Raw genomic sequence first — 14,841 nt, forward strand, 5'->3', positions numbered from 1 at the left:
AATCCTCAAAATCCACAGTGACCACATCTATATGGCAACACTACCTTCCCAACACAAACACACAGGACACTCAATTCATACAACTCTGTATTTGGATCTAAGATCCAGGTTTTCACATATTCATGAATTAAAAATGAGCTTTCTGCAGTTTTACGTTCAGACAAAGGGTCAGAAAATTTCCAGTCTCTCTCACAAGTTCAGCTACAGAATGCAGACCTAACAAAAACAGCTGAAGGAATTTTATAGGAACTTTAGTATTTAGTAATGGCTTTAAACCAGAAAACATATCTGAATAAAAAAGCTCCTAGATTTTAGTCTGACTGCTGCTCTAAACATGCATTCTATAATGAATAGTATCTTTTTCCTAATATGGTATTTATTTTCAGTGCATGATGCTTATCTCCTCCACAATTACTTACAGCTCCATCAGTCCTTACTGATTTTGCAATACATTCACTTCCCAACAAGGAATTTAAAGGTTTGGGGTCATGGGTGGGAATTGCTCATTTACATAAATATTCTTTGCCTAGCTTCAATCTAAGAGCCTTTGAAAATTAGAACAGACAGTAGTCAGCCAACTGCTTCAAATTAGACTGCTAATACAGTTTGACAAAGCTCATTTTTTTCTAAATTAGTTTCCACAAAGCTTAGTGTTTAGGTAAATGTGAATTGTTACAGCGATGGTGCTAAAAAACTACTACATTATGCTGAATAAACTACAAGGCTTAATTTGTATATGAATAAGAGTGCACTAGAAATGCTAAAACATCCTTCACAGCACACAACTATTAATATAAAAAAAAATCCAAAGCAACACAAAGTATATCTAAGCTATAACGTATTCCCACTCCTAATTTAAGAGAGGACAATTTCCATCCACTGTGAAAAATTATACTAAAAAAGGGAGTTTCCACAGAAAAGGGTGGAGAGGGAGAAATCACTGAAGACAATTGTCAATTATATGACAAAACAAGAAACCAAACCCTCAAGACTGTCCAAGTACTTCTGGCCAAGTTACTTGAGTGAACCTAATATTTGATACTCGCAAAGCCATAGACAAATACATAATTGAGAAAGCTCTGGTGACATGTTTTTTGAGATACTTGAACTAATTTGAAGAGAAGGCTTTTTCCCTCCTGTTAAGATGCTTAAGCAGCAAATCTAGAACTACTTGGGATTTTTCTTGAATTCAATCATTTAGTTGGAAACCTGCATATCAGACAACTTTATCTGTGTCAAACCATGAGGCGCTCTTTCCCGGAAGCACATCAAGGCTTTTGCATGAAATCTGATGATCAGCACAGTAGGACTAATTAGAGGTAGCCAAGCTGATATCCTAGCAGAACAGAAGCTTGCTTAAATGAGTATGGAACTGCATCTAAGATACAGTCACAATAAATTCTCATCCCTTTGCACCAAAACTAAAATGAGACCTTGTTTGTAATGAACGTGAAAGAAAAGACTATCGACCCCTGTTTTCCAGGAAAAGGATCTGTGGTTGTTTCTGGGAAAACAGACACAAGATACCCAGACTATTACCATCACTTTCTTAGAGTAATGCCACCGACTGCAGACCAACACTGTGTAATGTCTAGTTTAGTTCTGCTGAAAGGGCTGCAGCAGGAGAAGGTTTTAGAGAGTCAGCAGACTTCTTTATGCATAGGACAATAAATCCGATATCAAGGATTTCTCTCAGTCAATAGATATTCTCAAACAGATTTTTACTTCTGTTTGCCACCATCTGACTAAACCAAGCACATTCTTAATATGAGAGATTCTTAATAAATCAATTATTGGGCTTCCTAGAAGTTTACCTTTGCTTAACTGCTTCCTCCCCTCCGCAACTACTTCTGGTTCCTAATGATCGATAATACTGTACCCTTTGTTTGGAATATGTGAGCACCTTGCATCAGGAAACTTTTCCATGATGCTACTCACTATGCCATGGTAGAATATTACAGTGATTTCATCTAGTAAGTCTGTTCACACAGCATATAGCTGTTTAAGAAGTCCCAACATAAATATGATTGCCAATACCACTACAGGATAAATTCATAATCTAGGCACTGAAAAAATCAAAGCATTAAAGAGGGCAAACTCCTGAAGTTACAGAATAGGAAAGACACAATCTCTAATCAGGAACACTGAGGACAAAGACAAAACTACTCCAAAACCTGGATTCTGAAATTCACCAGCAAACCAAGGTTTTTTATTCCTCACTTACTCAGACATTACCCAAGTCTATTAACACATTTATACACTCCACAGCAGTTTTGACATAACAGCGTAAAGATGAATTCCAATGACACAGAACTCTAAATCTCTGTTCATTTCACATTAAGAAGTATTTCAGGATATTAAGACAGTTGCTACAAAACGCACTGCAGGAAGTTTTCTGAACAGGAAAGTTAGAAAAAGACCGTAACAAAACCTTACTTTAAGTTGGTGTACGAGTAGGCTGTATCAAAAAGTTGACCTGTACCAAGTCTCCCACACCCCAAATAGAATTCTTCCCTGCCCATTTCAAAGATTTAAATACTAGTGTTAGCAAAATTAAATTTCACATATCTGGTAAAAATCTATTTAAATATCTATAAATAGTTGTGTGCAGTGGCTTGCCTTCACACAAGTAGAGAAGTACATATGGAGATCTGAATGCCTTAGAGCAGTATGAAAAAAAATTATTTTCTAATTTACATACCTGTTCACAGCAATAAAATTGGATAAGAGGGGTTTTTTTGGTTTAAATTCTTAAAGGAAAGACTACATGAAGTACCACAGAATGGACATAATATATTGTGGGATAAAGTTTTCTGGCATTTCACTGACGTGGACATAATCTGGAGAGTGGCTTCGTTTAAAATCAGGAACTAGGACAAGGAAACAGATTACTTGTGCAATGTCTGAAAGCCTGGAAGTCATCAGTGTCCTATTCTTCTACAATAAACCTCCGCAGAATGGTCAAGACAGCTGCAATATCACTAGGCATTATAAAACCAGGACCACAAAACTTCTGTATGGTTTCATAAATTGCTCTAAAAAGATCTTTACCTACTTTCCAGATATTGTAGTAGCAGGTCACTGACAACCTCAGATTTTTCTCATTCATACTATTTACTATGAATCCTCCAAATCTTTGATAATTTGAATAAAAGATAGGATGTGACAAGAAGAAAAAGAAAAGAGCAGGTAACTATTACAACTCCAGTGCGCTAAAGCTTGTGGTTTCAAATTAAATCATTACATGTAGCTGTCCTAACACATGTGCTTGTAATGTTAGGAGACAAAGACTGGCAAAGAAACAAGTACAATCCCACAAACTTAATTATCAAGCTAAATTAAAGACATCCAAACTTACATGTGAGGGAAGCAACAGCCATTGGTGTTTAACACAATACGTGAACATGTAAAAATACACAGAAGAGACAGAAGCCAAACCAAAGATTTTCTAGTTTTTACTGCTTGTCCCAAATAACCTCTGCAACTTTACCAAAATAAATTGTTAGTGATAAATAAATACCTTGAAGAGTATTTATATATCACTTGGGGGGGAGGGGAATTTATATATCACAGACAGTGGAAATATTTCAGCAAATACAAGAGCAAACAACTGACTTCAGAGAAAGCAGTATGTCTGCTGATACTTTCAAACATTCTCAGCACCAAATGTCAAGCAATCAACATGAAGAGGGGAAAGAATTAAACACACACCTTGAACACCTCAGAGAAGAAACCAGAGCCAATTTTCTCACAGGTGAAGTCATCAAGACGGGTAAGTCTGGAAAAGGCACTTATCAGGGCTCTGTATGAAGAGGTCCAAACTCTTCCTATCTGGGATGTAGTCCCATCACCTCCACTGCCCCCATCAAAGTCTTCAGCGCGCTCCAAGCGTGGTGGAAATCCTGCTATTGAATTCCGCTTACTTCGGTCCATTTTGAAAACAAAGCTTCCTTTTGATAGGAGAGGACTTCTCACATCTTAGGTACTTTGCTGTCTCCTCTGCTCTTGTTGGATGCTAAAATACAAGAAATGGAGATGATGATTATTGTAAACATATCTAATCAAGTTTGACAGGAATCCAACTCAGCTTACACCAGTTTAAGAAAAAAGCAGGAGACATGCAGGTAGGGACACAAGGAACAAATTGACATCATCAGAAAGATGGGCCAGATGACCTAAAAAGCTGTTTTCCCTAGATTTTAAGAAATCCCTTATGCTCTGACTACTAAGAGATAAATACATTTGGAGCTCGAAACTAAGTGATAACAAAAGAACCTTCATCCACGCCCCCCCCTTCTTTTTTTAGTAAGTGTTAGCTGCTAAAACAAACAGCTAGCAGGAGGAAACCCACAAAATATGTTACGTTCTATTTTACTTCAGTAGCAGTTGGTGACCAATCTACTGCTATCACAAGAAGCCATTTCATACTGGGGGCTGAACAAAGGATCCCTATATAAAAAGGGACCAACTTTCAGTTGACTTATGGGAAATAATTAATATCTGTCAGTAACAGTAGCTGGTGCACCAACAACTTTGTTTTCTAAGGCTTCTGTATACAAGCGCTCTAAGATCAGTTCCTTAACTGGTAGAAACATAAGTTTATATCCACTCAAGATCTCGCCCACAGTTTTGTAAAAACATCAACAATCCTGCTACAGAAACAAACTGTTCTTATAAGAAATTGCCACAACAATTCTCCCCCGCCCCATGCATACACTTTTAAAAGCTATATTAATATGTTAGTTCAACTGAAAACACAGGAAATAAGCTACATTTGCCAAGTAGGAGAAAAAAAAACAACAGTAAGGGAATTTTTTTTCTTCTTTTTAAGAGGATGATGAAGTAATCGGGATGACTCTGGAGCCCATCAAATCTGACTGGGATTGGCAAACCTGACAGGTGGCCTACCTTTTTTCTTTAAACTTTAGACTCAGGAGGTTATTCATCTTTTACACACTTAACTGTTCATTTGCAGTAATGCAGTGAGCCCCTACAAAACTTGAGAAAAGCAAGCAGTCACACAGAGAAAAGATTTTTTTTTTTTTTTTTGAAAGGATGAATGAAAAAATGGACAGGGAGGGAGTGAGGCAAACAATAAAATAGCATTTGTTTTTTTCTTTATGGTGGACAAGATAGTCATGAAGCCTGGAGCAGACCAGGCAATTATCCTTCTATTTACACAGATGTACAAAACCTGAACAATACACTACTTAATTTGAAGAGCATCTCAAAAACTGAGGCTCACCATCTGTCCTCTGAATACACAGCAATGCTGCAACATGCACGTTTTGCATGCAGTGTATCTTTCAGAGATACTCTGTGCCAACACACCAGAAAAACATGTAGTCCTTCCCTGCCTTCAGAAGTAAACACTGTTGAGCTGTGCAGAATTAATTTGAAGCTGTGCTAAAAAAAAAAAAAAAAAAAGCATACTTTTCAAGTTCTATGATAGTGTTTATTTCAAGCATCTTAAAACTTACTTCTCTAAATGAGAGTTTCTAGGGGAGGGAGGGAAGGGCATAAGAGTCTTACCAGGGTCTGCTTAAGAACATACAATCTTTATCAAATCCTACACTGTGGTGTTCCTACAGAATTTCTTATGCAGACTCCCACATACGTGAGCTTACTGCACTTTTCAGATGATACTATTGCATAATCTAACGTTATGGTGTGCCTGACTGCCACACAGGAGATCAGGATCTAGTTTCTGTCCTCATATTCTTGCCTCACGAGCCCCAAAGGTCTAGAAGTGGTAAGCAACATGGGCAGAGAAAGGCTTTTATATCTCCCCAGCTGAGAAGACAAAGCCCAGAGGACCTCCTCAGCTATCGGGAAGATGCTCTGGAACTTCCAAGGCACACTTAAATAATTCTTTTTGATCTGAAAGGAACAAATGAATATTTGGTTACTTTTCAAGAAGACAAAAAAAGAACTATCTGCTGATGGAGTCCAAGCAGGAAACCATGGTGTTAACAAATCATTTCCTGGAATGAAGATTTGGAGATAGACCAGAAAACCTAGTGTAATTGAAGAAACAAAGTTTTAGAACTTAGTTCCATCACAGTAGTGCCTGCATGCACTAGACACTAAGTCAGGGAACAAGCTTTTGCCCCCAAAAATGCAGTCTGTCGCTCTAGTACTGCAATAACTCCATATGAAGCAGACTGTGGAGCTTGTAGACACCCCCTCTAATTCTACTGAAACAACATGTCCGCTCTGCAGCCCAGCAACCAAAGCAACTTGTAAATCAGGGCTATAAATTTAAGTACTCAGACAAAACAAGATATATACAAGAACAACAGAACACTGCTGTTTCCCAAACAGAGGAAGATACAAAGTTAGGTAAGTGATATTAAACTGGAAGAAAAACCTAACTCTGTCTTAAGCATCCAGATACCATTAAAAAAAAAAGAGATCAGGCTTTCAATATAGTCACTCACTAAACTATATATATATATATATATATATATAAAAATATATATATATATATATAAATAATGTATATATACACACACATATATATATAAAAAACAAGAAAAAGAAAAAAAAGCTTTGCACATACATATCCTTTAGATTGAAATCACATGGTGAACTTTGCAAAAGTCTATACAAATCCCACAATGAAAGAAGAGATTCAAAGTACTTCACACAACATAAACCCCAAAAGGTTTTGCCATCTGGATTCCCAAGTAACCCATTCCTTCATTTTTGCCTGCTAAAGCTTGCTTATTTCCAGACAGCTACACAAAATCCTTGGAAATTATTAGGATAGAGCTCCATTTGTCTAGTTTGCTATCCAGGACTGCATACGCAGAATTACAGGAAAATTTCAAGTGGGCACAATTCCAAGTGGGCCTCCTGTCATTTTGGCCAATTACACTAACGATCACATTCTCAATGAAATCAACCAAGGTTTAATTGACTGTCAAGTCAGTCTGAGGTACTTTAATTTACTACCTCATCTGGTTAATTACAGTGCACTGAACAGAATCCAAGACTATCCTGCTGCAGAATTACAGGTTGTTGGGTTTCTTTCTCCCCCTCATATTAAAGTTCAGCTTAAAGACTCTTAAGCTGTGCTTAACAGCCAGTTAAAAAGCACTGAGCACTCTAAGTGTTTCCCAATACATTCTCAGCTTTCAAACCACTTTCTCTGACATCCTTTACACACACACACAAATCCCACCCTACTCTACCAAGCCAAAATCTTCTAGACATACATCTTCCAGAATGCATACATGCCCTACTCATCCACTTATTACTGAAAAGCACAATTTCAGAATGTTTCATACTTCACCATATTTTAATGTCTTGGTTTCTTCTTGAAGAAAAAAATGAACTGAATTAATAAAATGCACATGCCCACATCTGAAAATATTTGAAGATGGAAAACTCACAATATCACATCAAGTTATACCCCACACACCAATGCAAAACTAACAAGACATGCTAACCAGTACTCAATATTTCTATACTCTTTGTAGAGGGGAAAAAAAGAAAAAAAAGGGTCAGGCTTTTCAGCTTTAACAGCATCCTTTCCATGCTCTGGAGCATAAAACAAGATCCTTCCAAATCCATTTCAATACACAACTAAAACTATTTTTCTCTCCCCAGTATCTTTATAATACGTGCATATTTGCACTCAAAAGTCAAACTCATAATTTCCTTAAAGATGGCCTTAACAACAACAACAGCCATTTTTAGACACAGAAGACTGTCGCTAGGCGTTCAGCCTGGAAAGCAATAAATCTGGTGGATGCATGTTATTAATTTGAAAAGGTTTTCTGAAGAACAAGATGCCAAAGCTTTGACATAAGACATTTGCCAAGAGTTAACTGTTTAAACTCAGTCAGATGGAGCTTCAAAACCCAGTGCTACGAAAACATAGAGGAATTGCACTGTCAGACATCACTCAAAGTTATAACAAAAAAAGAAATAAAGGAAGAAGTGTTCACTGCAGTAACATGCACAAAATTCAGAAAAGCTTCAAAGGAATCTAAAGAACAAAATCTTTCGAGGACTGAATTGACTTTGAAGCAATTAGCCTAGGGGGGTGGAACAAGAGTTTGGGACTGAAAAATAAATCAAACTAAACAGGTAAAGAGAATCAGGTGTTCCACAATTTTGTGGAACTGCTACTGTCAAACAGACAGAGGAAAGTTACTCTGTTTGTAACTTAGCTTCCAGTCTTTGAGAGAAAGATAATACTACACACTTCCGCACAGACAAGGTAGCTACAAGCACCAGAGTTTGCACTGCGCTCGGCCCAGCTCATACTCCAGTCTTTCTGCTTATAATACGCTAAGTCCTAGAGTCCAGTTTACAGTCTTAGTTACTACACTCAGATGTAAAAAACATTCAGGTAACCTTTTGCTTTAATTTCATTCACCCCCGTGGCAGATGATTCCAAGCTCTGGTCAGTGCTATCGCAGCGCAAGTTTCCCGCAGCTAGGGCTAACGTCCTTCTCAAGAGACCTGCATCACCCCTGCCACTCCAGTAGAGAAACTGGGAGTTTGCTAACCTGCATGGTAGTAGTGTACTACCAATGTGAACAAACCTCCACAAGAAGCTATGCTGAAACAAACAACTCATTTATTTTGTAACTGAAGCCAAGTTTGATCCCAATAGAAGAGAATGGCCATTATGCGGCAGAACCTGAGACTCAGGGCCAAGATTGTAGGTTTATGCCTACACTTGATACAAGTAGTTTTAAAGCCTAGCATGTGCTTAGAAGGCAAATATAACAACAGATAAAAAAACATTTGATCTTTATGCCAACAATATTATTGCCAACGATTTTTAGGGTCCAAATACAATACAAAACTGAACCTAAGAAAAAAGTCCCAGCAAAAATCCATTTGTCCCCTAACCTGCTCATAGTGACTTCAATCCATAGTGTAGATAGACTGTAACACTGCTTTGTTACTAGACTAAAGTGAAATAAACTAAAGTAAATCATGTACAACATATATTTAAATTACTCACTTGAAGCAGCAGCTATATTACATTTGCCTGCCAAAACAGAAAATTTGCAAGCCATCCAGCAAACACTGGTCTTCCCTCAGCTTTGATAAGGCTCAGTAGAGGCACTGCGAAGCAGCTCCTGCCTTCCAGGTTTCAGTGCATTGATGTTTGCTCAGCTCTTGAGAAAAAGCAAACGGAGTGAAAGGCTTTCAACACCAAGAGGTGGTATTATTATACCCCAGTGGTATTATTATATATCCCAGTAATCAAGGAATTCCCCCTCAAGCTTTCTCCAGGGTTTACATCTGAGGGGCAGTAGCCCTATTTGCATCAGGGGCTTACTCACAGGAGACAGGGAGCAACTTACAGTTTTTTGATGCAGCCAGTGAGACAACCCAGGATAGCAAAGGCAACAAAACAGAACAGGAGTGGATGAAAAAGGGATGAAATTAAAATAAGTAGACTGCGTTTCATACCTGACTGACCTCTCTTGGACGCTATCTTACATTATATAATCATACATGACAGTCAACATTTGTACTTTTCAGCTGAAACTATCACCTCCACAAAGATTTAAGAGACATGCTATAATCTGCTATTAAACTAAGGCTGAAATCCCAGTCCATATTTAAGTGCTTTTTACTTCAGGTACCTGACACACAAAAAACAGTAACAGTTCTAATTTATTTATGCATTTGTGAAGCGAGAACAGGGCTTCCTAAATTTGTTATTAAGGTATTGGAAACAAATGAAGCTGGAAGGAGCTTCATTTGAATATCAATCTGAAGCACCCTGGGTACCAAGGTGAAACACATACCTCCCAGCTCATGAGCCACAGAGCTGGAGCACATGAAGTTGGCTTTCAAAAGCAAAGTTGTTTCAACTAACTCCCCTCCTGGTTGCAAAAGCAATTACAGTTCTCCAGTGCAACCGGTGGAACGATCAAATAAGAAGGTGGCTTAGCCACTAGCATACATGTGTTCAACTTGAGAAAAAGTGGCACAGCCATACGCAAAGCAGCTTACTATCTAAGTCAGACATAACCAAAGAGGACTTGGCAACAGACAACAGATGGGACCAATGGGATACAGCAGCTGATTATTAGATGTACTTACTGATAAATGCACAAATTCAAATTAACACATTAAAAAAACTAATAAGCAGCAAAAGGTTACAAAATCATGAACATTGACCATTTTTTGATCTTGCCTAGAAGAACGCCTGTTTTTGTGCTAGGCTGCAAAGTACCACACTGCAAAGATACAAGAAGAGTTTTGCTCCTGTGCAAATGCATGGTTCTTGGCTACAGGAAGAATACACAAAGGAAACCTATTATGCAAGTGAACCACAAGCTTCGTTATTTTCTGCAGCAGGCACAGAAGCAACGGTCCCCTCCTTTAACCTTGCAATTCTTCCATGAATTTGTGAAATCATTTACATGAAGAATTACAATGACAAAAGCAAATGTATAGAATGTATAGAGGTATAGTTAGGTTACAAGAGGCATAAACCACTAAGAATCTCTCATTTGGACCAACTTTCTCCTTCCACAGTCATGAAAACATTAAGGACTGAAGCAAGGATTGGCCCATCCCTATCTCCAACTCTGCTCCCACTGCCAGCTATTCATCCTAACAAGACAGAACAGAACATATTCCTGTGGCACAAGCAAGAAAATGCACAGAGCAGCACATGCTTGCCATCAGGTTGGGGGAAGAGACCCACCTGCCTTCAGCTCAAGTTAATTGTGTTTTGCATACAAGTTTTACATAAGGGCAAAACAAAATGCATAATGGAAGTATACAGACATGCCTACAGCTATAGAGCATACTTTCACAAGAGTCAGAGAAAATGACATTTTTATTGGCCTATCAGGATAAGGTATGCAACAAAAATTTCCAGAGATGATGACTTAATGGAAAGGTTTATGGCTAATTCACTGGGCATATCAGAGTTTCTCATAAAACATCTTATCTTAGGCTGTAAATTCCACTGCCTAATTAAGTCCATAGAACTGTAAGTCTGTTGATTTTGCAGACAATAAAATATGCTAAACTCTGACCTTGCTTAAAAAAAAAATCATTTCAGCTGAAGCACAGAAGTTATTCATAAATTAGCTGGAAAGTCTTTTTGGGGGTGAGAAACAGACAGGTCTAAACTTAAAATTCAGTTCGGTACTCAAAGTTTTAGACTTCAACTCTCAAGGTACTCTCCGGAGTATCCGACTGCAAAGTCCTCCACATTTAAAAGCAAATACAGTTCCCACCCTCAATGGAATGCAATATTAAGAGTGATCGTCTCCCTTTATAAAGCACCTTTCATCTCAAAGCCATAAAACAAACACATACGCACATACACCTGACAGCCAAGCCTGTCATTAATGCATGATTCACGTACTCTTCCAGTGCAGCGCTTAAAATAGCGAAACCCGGGCCGAGTTCTCACACCTCTTGGCAAAGTGACCGCTTCCAGCCCCCACGCGGTGGGGCAAAGATCCTCGTCCCGTTCCGGGCGATCTTTGCCCCGGGATGCGGGCAGGGGCTCGGGCAGCCCACAGCACCCGCTGCCCCGCGGATCCGCCACCCACCCCGCCCGCACGGAGGACGCAGCCCCTCCGCGCACCTGCTCGGAGAAATCCATCAGCAGCCTCTGCGCAGAGCCAGCGGGTCCCGCTCACCGCCTCTTCCCCTCCGCTGCTCGCCCGGAGCGGCTCCCCGCTCCCGTACCCCGTCAGGGGGTGCCTCCCTCAACCCCCCCGCCGCGAGCCGCACGGACCTTCCCTCCCCGCCCGCCCCCTCGCAGAGGCCCGCACGCCCCCACGACGCCTGCCTGCAGGCACCCTCCTCCTGCCCCCCCGCGCGCGCCGGCCGTTACCTGAGCGCCGGCGCCAGCAGGGCCCGCGGGCGGCGCGGGCTCTCATGGTCGCATACCCCGCTCGCCGCCGCCCCCTCCCTCCTCCTCAGCAGCCCGGCGAGGGTCCGCACCGCCGCTGCGGCAAGCGAGGGGGCCCCATGTGAGGAGGGAGCCCAGCTGCGGGGCCCGGGGCCGCGAACGCCGCGGCTCCTCCTCCCTCGGCCCCCGCCTCCGACTCGCGCGCCCGCCCCCGCCGCCAGCGCCCCCGCCACTGGGCCTCCCGCGGCACCCGGGGGCGGCACCCGGGGAACAGCCCGGCCCAACAGCCAATCGGTATCGCCGGCGGGTTAGATGGACGGAGGCGCTCACCTAATCGAGAAGGGAGACTCAGGTGGAGGGCCTCGCTGGTAGTCCACGTGAGCGCCCCCCTTTGTAATTGGCCGAGAGAGACTTGAGAGGCAGGCAGCTTGGCCAACCGAAACAGAGACAACAATTCCCGGGGCAATAGTGACAGGCAACAGAGAGGGGCGTTGCTAAGGGCGCCTCTCTCTCATTGGTCAACTTTTGAGGGCGGGTTGTAAATAAGAGATTCAGCCAGTAAGAACGAGCTTTGCTTTGTGACGGAGGGGCGGGAGAACCAATCATCGCGTGTTTACAGGGCGCGGTGGGCGCGAAGCTGTCAGTGGGACTGGCCCCGCGACGGGAGCGGGAGCAGCGGAGGGCGAGGAGCGAGCGGGCCCCGCGCCTCCCAGCAGGCCGCGCGCGGGGCGGGCCGGAGCGCCATGGCGGCGGCGGCCGTTGGTTCGCTGCTGCGGGGGGGCCGGTGCCGTGCCCGCGGCGGGGCTCGCCCCGGCTGCGCGTTAGGCTGTGGGGACACCTGCCGCCTCCGCTGAGAACGGCAGCTCCCCCGCGGCGGGGGGAGCTTTTTAGGTCGGGATTGCCGGTTTTTAACCGCGTGACCATAGTCAGGCTTCCTGGCTGTATCTCTTCTGTTATTACCCTTAATTACACGTCCCCGTGGGACAGGGACTTCCCCACAGGACTCCCGCTTTGCCGCAGCTTCTTTGATCTCTTCCTCCCTCCGGTTCTCCGGACTTCAGTACGTTACTTAGGCTGTTTCCTTCTTTTCTAGCTGCCTTCTGCTTCCTTCTAGCTGCCTGCATCCTAGTCATGGTACCGGTCAAAGGAGAAAACTCAGCTCCCTCCGCATGCTGCGCAGAAAGTCCTGCCCAGCCCCTAGAGCACCTGGCTGTAGCCTGCTACAACCTCAATCAACCTCAAATTTTCTGGGTTTTAGGCTGCCAAACTATAATAATACTGTGATTAATGTATCCACATTTAGGCAGCTTGTAACAGGTATCGAAAAAGTTACTTTTTTACTGCCAAACTTAAATTATCCATTCCAAAGCATGAGGGACAGAGCATCTCATTAAATAGTTGTGTGTGGGGGAGGTTACATTGGCAAGGGATGGATTTTTTTCTCTGATCTCACCCTTTGCAATGGCTGAGCTATTTCTACGGAAGCTCTTTAAAAAAACAAGGTTCATCTGCTGTGGAGTCTTGGGTTGAAAAACTGAATCCCAAACAGTTAAAACTGCTAAAGATATAGCTAAAAAGGTTTCAGGCAAGGACACATCACTCAACCTTGCCATACCGTATTAGTAATATGTTTTCACTTTATTGCTTGTCATTAATTTTGCACCTAATCTTTCTAACTTGGTGCAAAATGTGCTTGATGGACTTTCATGTTGGAAGCATCAGCACCAACTCCACAGATAATACTGAATAGATTTACGCTTAGAGGTGGATTAAAATCTCTAATCTATAATTTATTGATTGAATTTCATTCCAGAATGTCACCCAAGTTTATAGTGGGACTTTCTGTATAAATGTAACCGCAAAAATATAATGGCTCTGCAGCAGTAAGAGCTTGAAAGTACTTCATGTGGAAAGAAAGAATTATCCTGTTTTCTTCATTTTCCTTTTGGATTTCCCTCACTAACAATGACTTTCCCACGCTTCGAAATGCAAATATCACCCATGTGCAAATATCTATTCTAATGACAGCTCATACCTAGGATGCAACGAAGCTTTTGTAATTAAGCCATTAAACAATGATTATCTTATCCATCATATTTGAATGTATGACTAAGCAGATGGAACTACCCAGATCTGTCAGTGTTTTCTGCTAACACTCAAGCATAACTGAGCTCCAGAATGGGACTTTATGTCAAGACTAAACTTATTTTATAATTAAAAAGTTATATTTTGTAAAATTAAATTTCAGTGCTTTACATTTGGCTGGGACTTATCCATGCAAGTTGCAAGGACTGTACAAAGCAAAATCTGAAATGTCCCAGAGTCTCCATGGACATTCACTGTGCCACAGCACAGTGATCCCTGCTGCTTTGTACCCTGTTAAAGAAACCCCAGTGCGTTCAATTTTTATCTCACTACTTCCCCAGTGCCCTTTGTCCCTAATGTTTTAGAAGTTATTTATCAGCTTCAGGATGACATCTGGTGGCAGATGTTTGTTACTTCTCTTTTGGGGGGCTAATCCCAGTACTAAAGCAAATGAATTATCTTTCCCCAACATCTCATCATAAATTTCACCTCTTTTTTGCTTTTCAGCAAAGACGTAAGTTATCTTTGCTTTTTGCCCACAAGTTTCTTATTGGTAATATCCAGGAACAAGCATTCATCCCATCTGCTGGTACAAAGTAACATCACTAAAATATGCCAGTATGATTCAGTAAAATTAACTTTCATTTGGATACACTCATAAAATATTTCATATACCCATTGCATGGGGTCTCGTGATTAGAATTATGCCATAAATGATCCCTATTTTGAGAGGGCTTTGGAGATAGGATAGTCTTATGAGCCCTCCTACTGCTTTATCTCAAAGGCTGAAGGCCTATGTTTTGAAAGCAGAAGAAAGTGGGTTTTGCTGGTAACCACATGTGTACATACATCAGCAGCAGAACCTCTGTTTGAGAAAGTCCCCTTGTCCCTCCTTATAG

The 14,841-nt window shown here is 41.5% G+C and overlaps 1 protein-coding gene across 3 annotated transcripts in view; it reads right to left on the reverse strand.

Annotated features, from left to right (window-relative positions):
• Positions 1–12,205, reverse strand: part of TESK2 (testis associated actin remodelling kinase 2) — an 84,333-nt gene extending 72,128 nt beyond the window's left edge. The window contains exons 1-2 of one of the 3 annotated variants that reach the window (XM_064516128.1): positions 12,188–12,205; positions 3,712–4,015 (exon numbers count right to left, since the gene is read on the reverse strand). In XM_064516128.1, the coding sequence (XP_064372198.1) occupies positions 3,712–3,933 (222 nt within the window). In that variant the 5' untranslated portion in view covers positions 3,934–4,015; positions 12,188–12,205. Of the gene's footprint in view, positions 1–3,711; positions 4,016–11,839; positions 12,085–12,187 lie in introns of those variants that run through there. The other 2 variants (XM_026104285.2, XM_026104270.2) reach the window with 2 other exon arrangements.
• Between the last annotated feature and the right edge of the window lie 2,636 nt (positions 12,206–14,841).

Source organism: Dromaius novaehollandiae, chromosome 8, assembly GCF_036370855.1.
Source record: "Dromaius novaehollandiae isolate bDroNov1 chromosome 8, bDroNov1.hap1, whole genome shotgun sequence".
NCBI lineage: Eukaryota > Metazoa > Chordata > Aves > Casuariiformes > Dromaiidae > Dromaius > Dromaius novaehollandiae.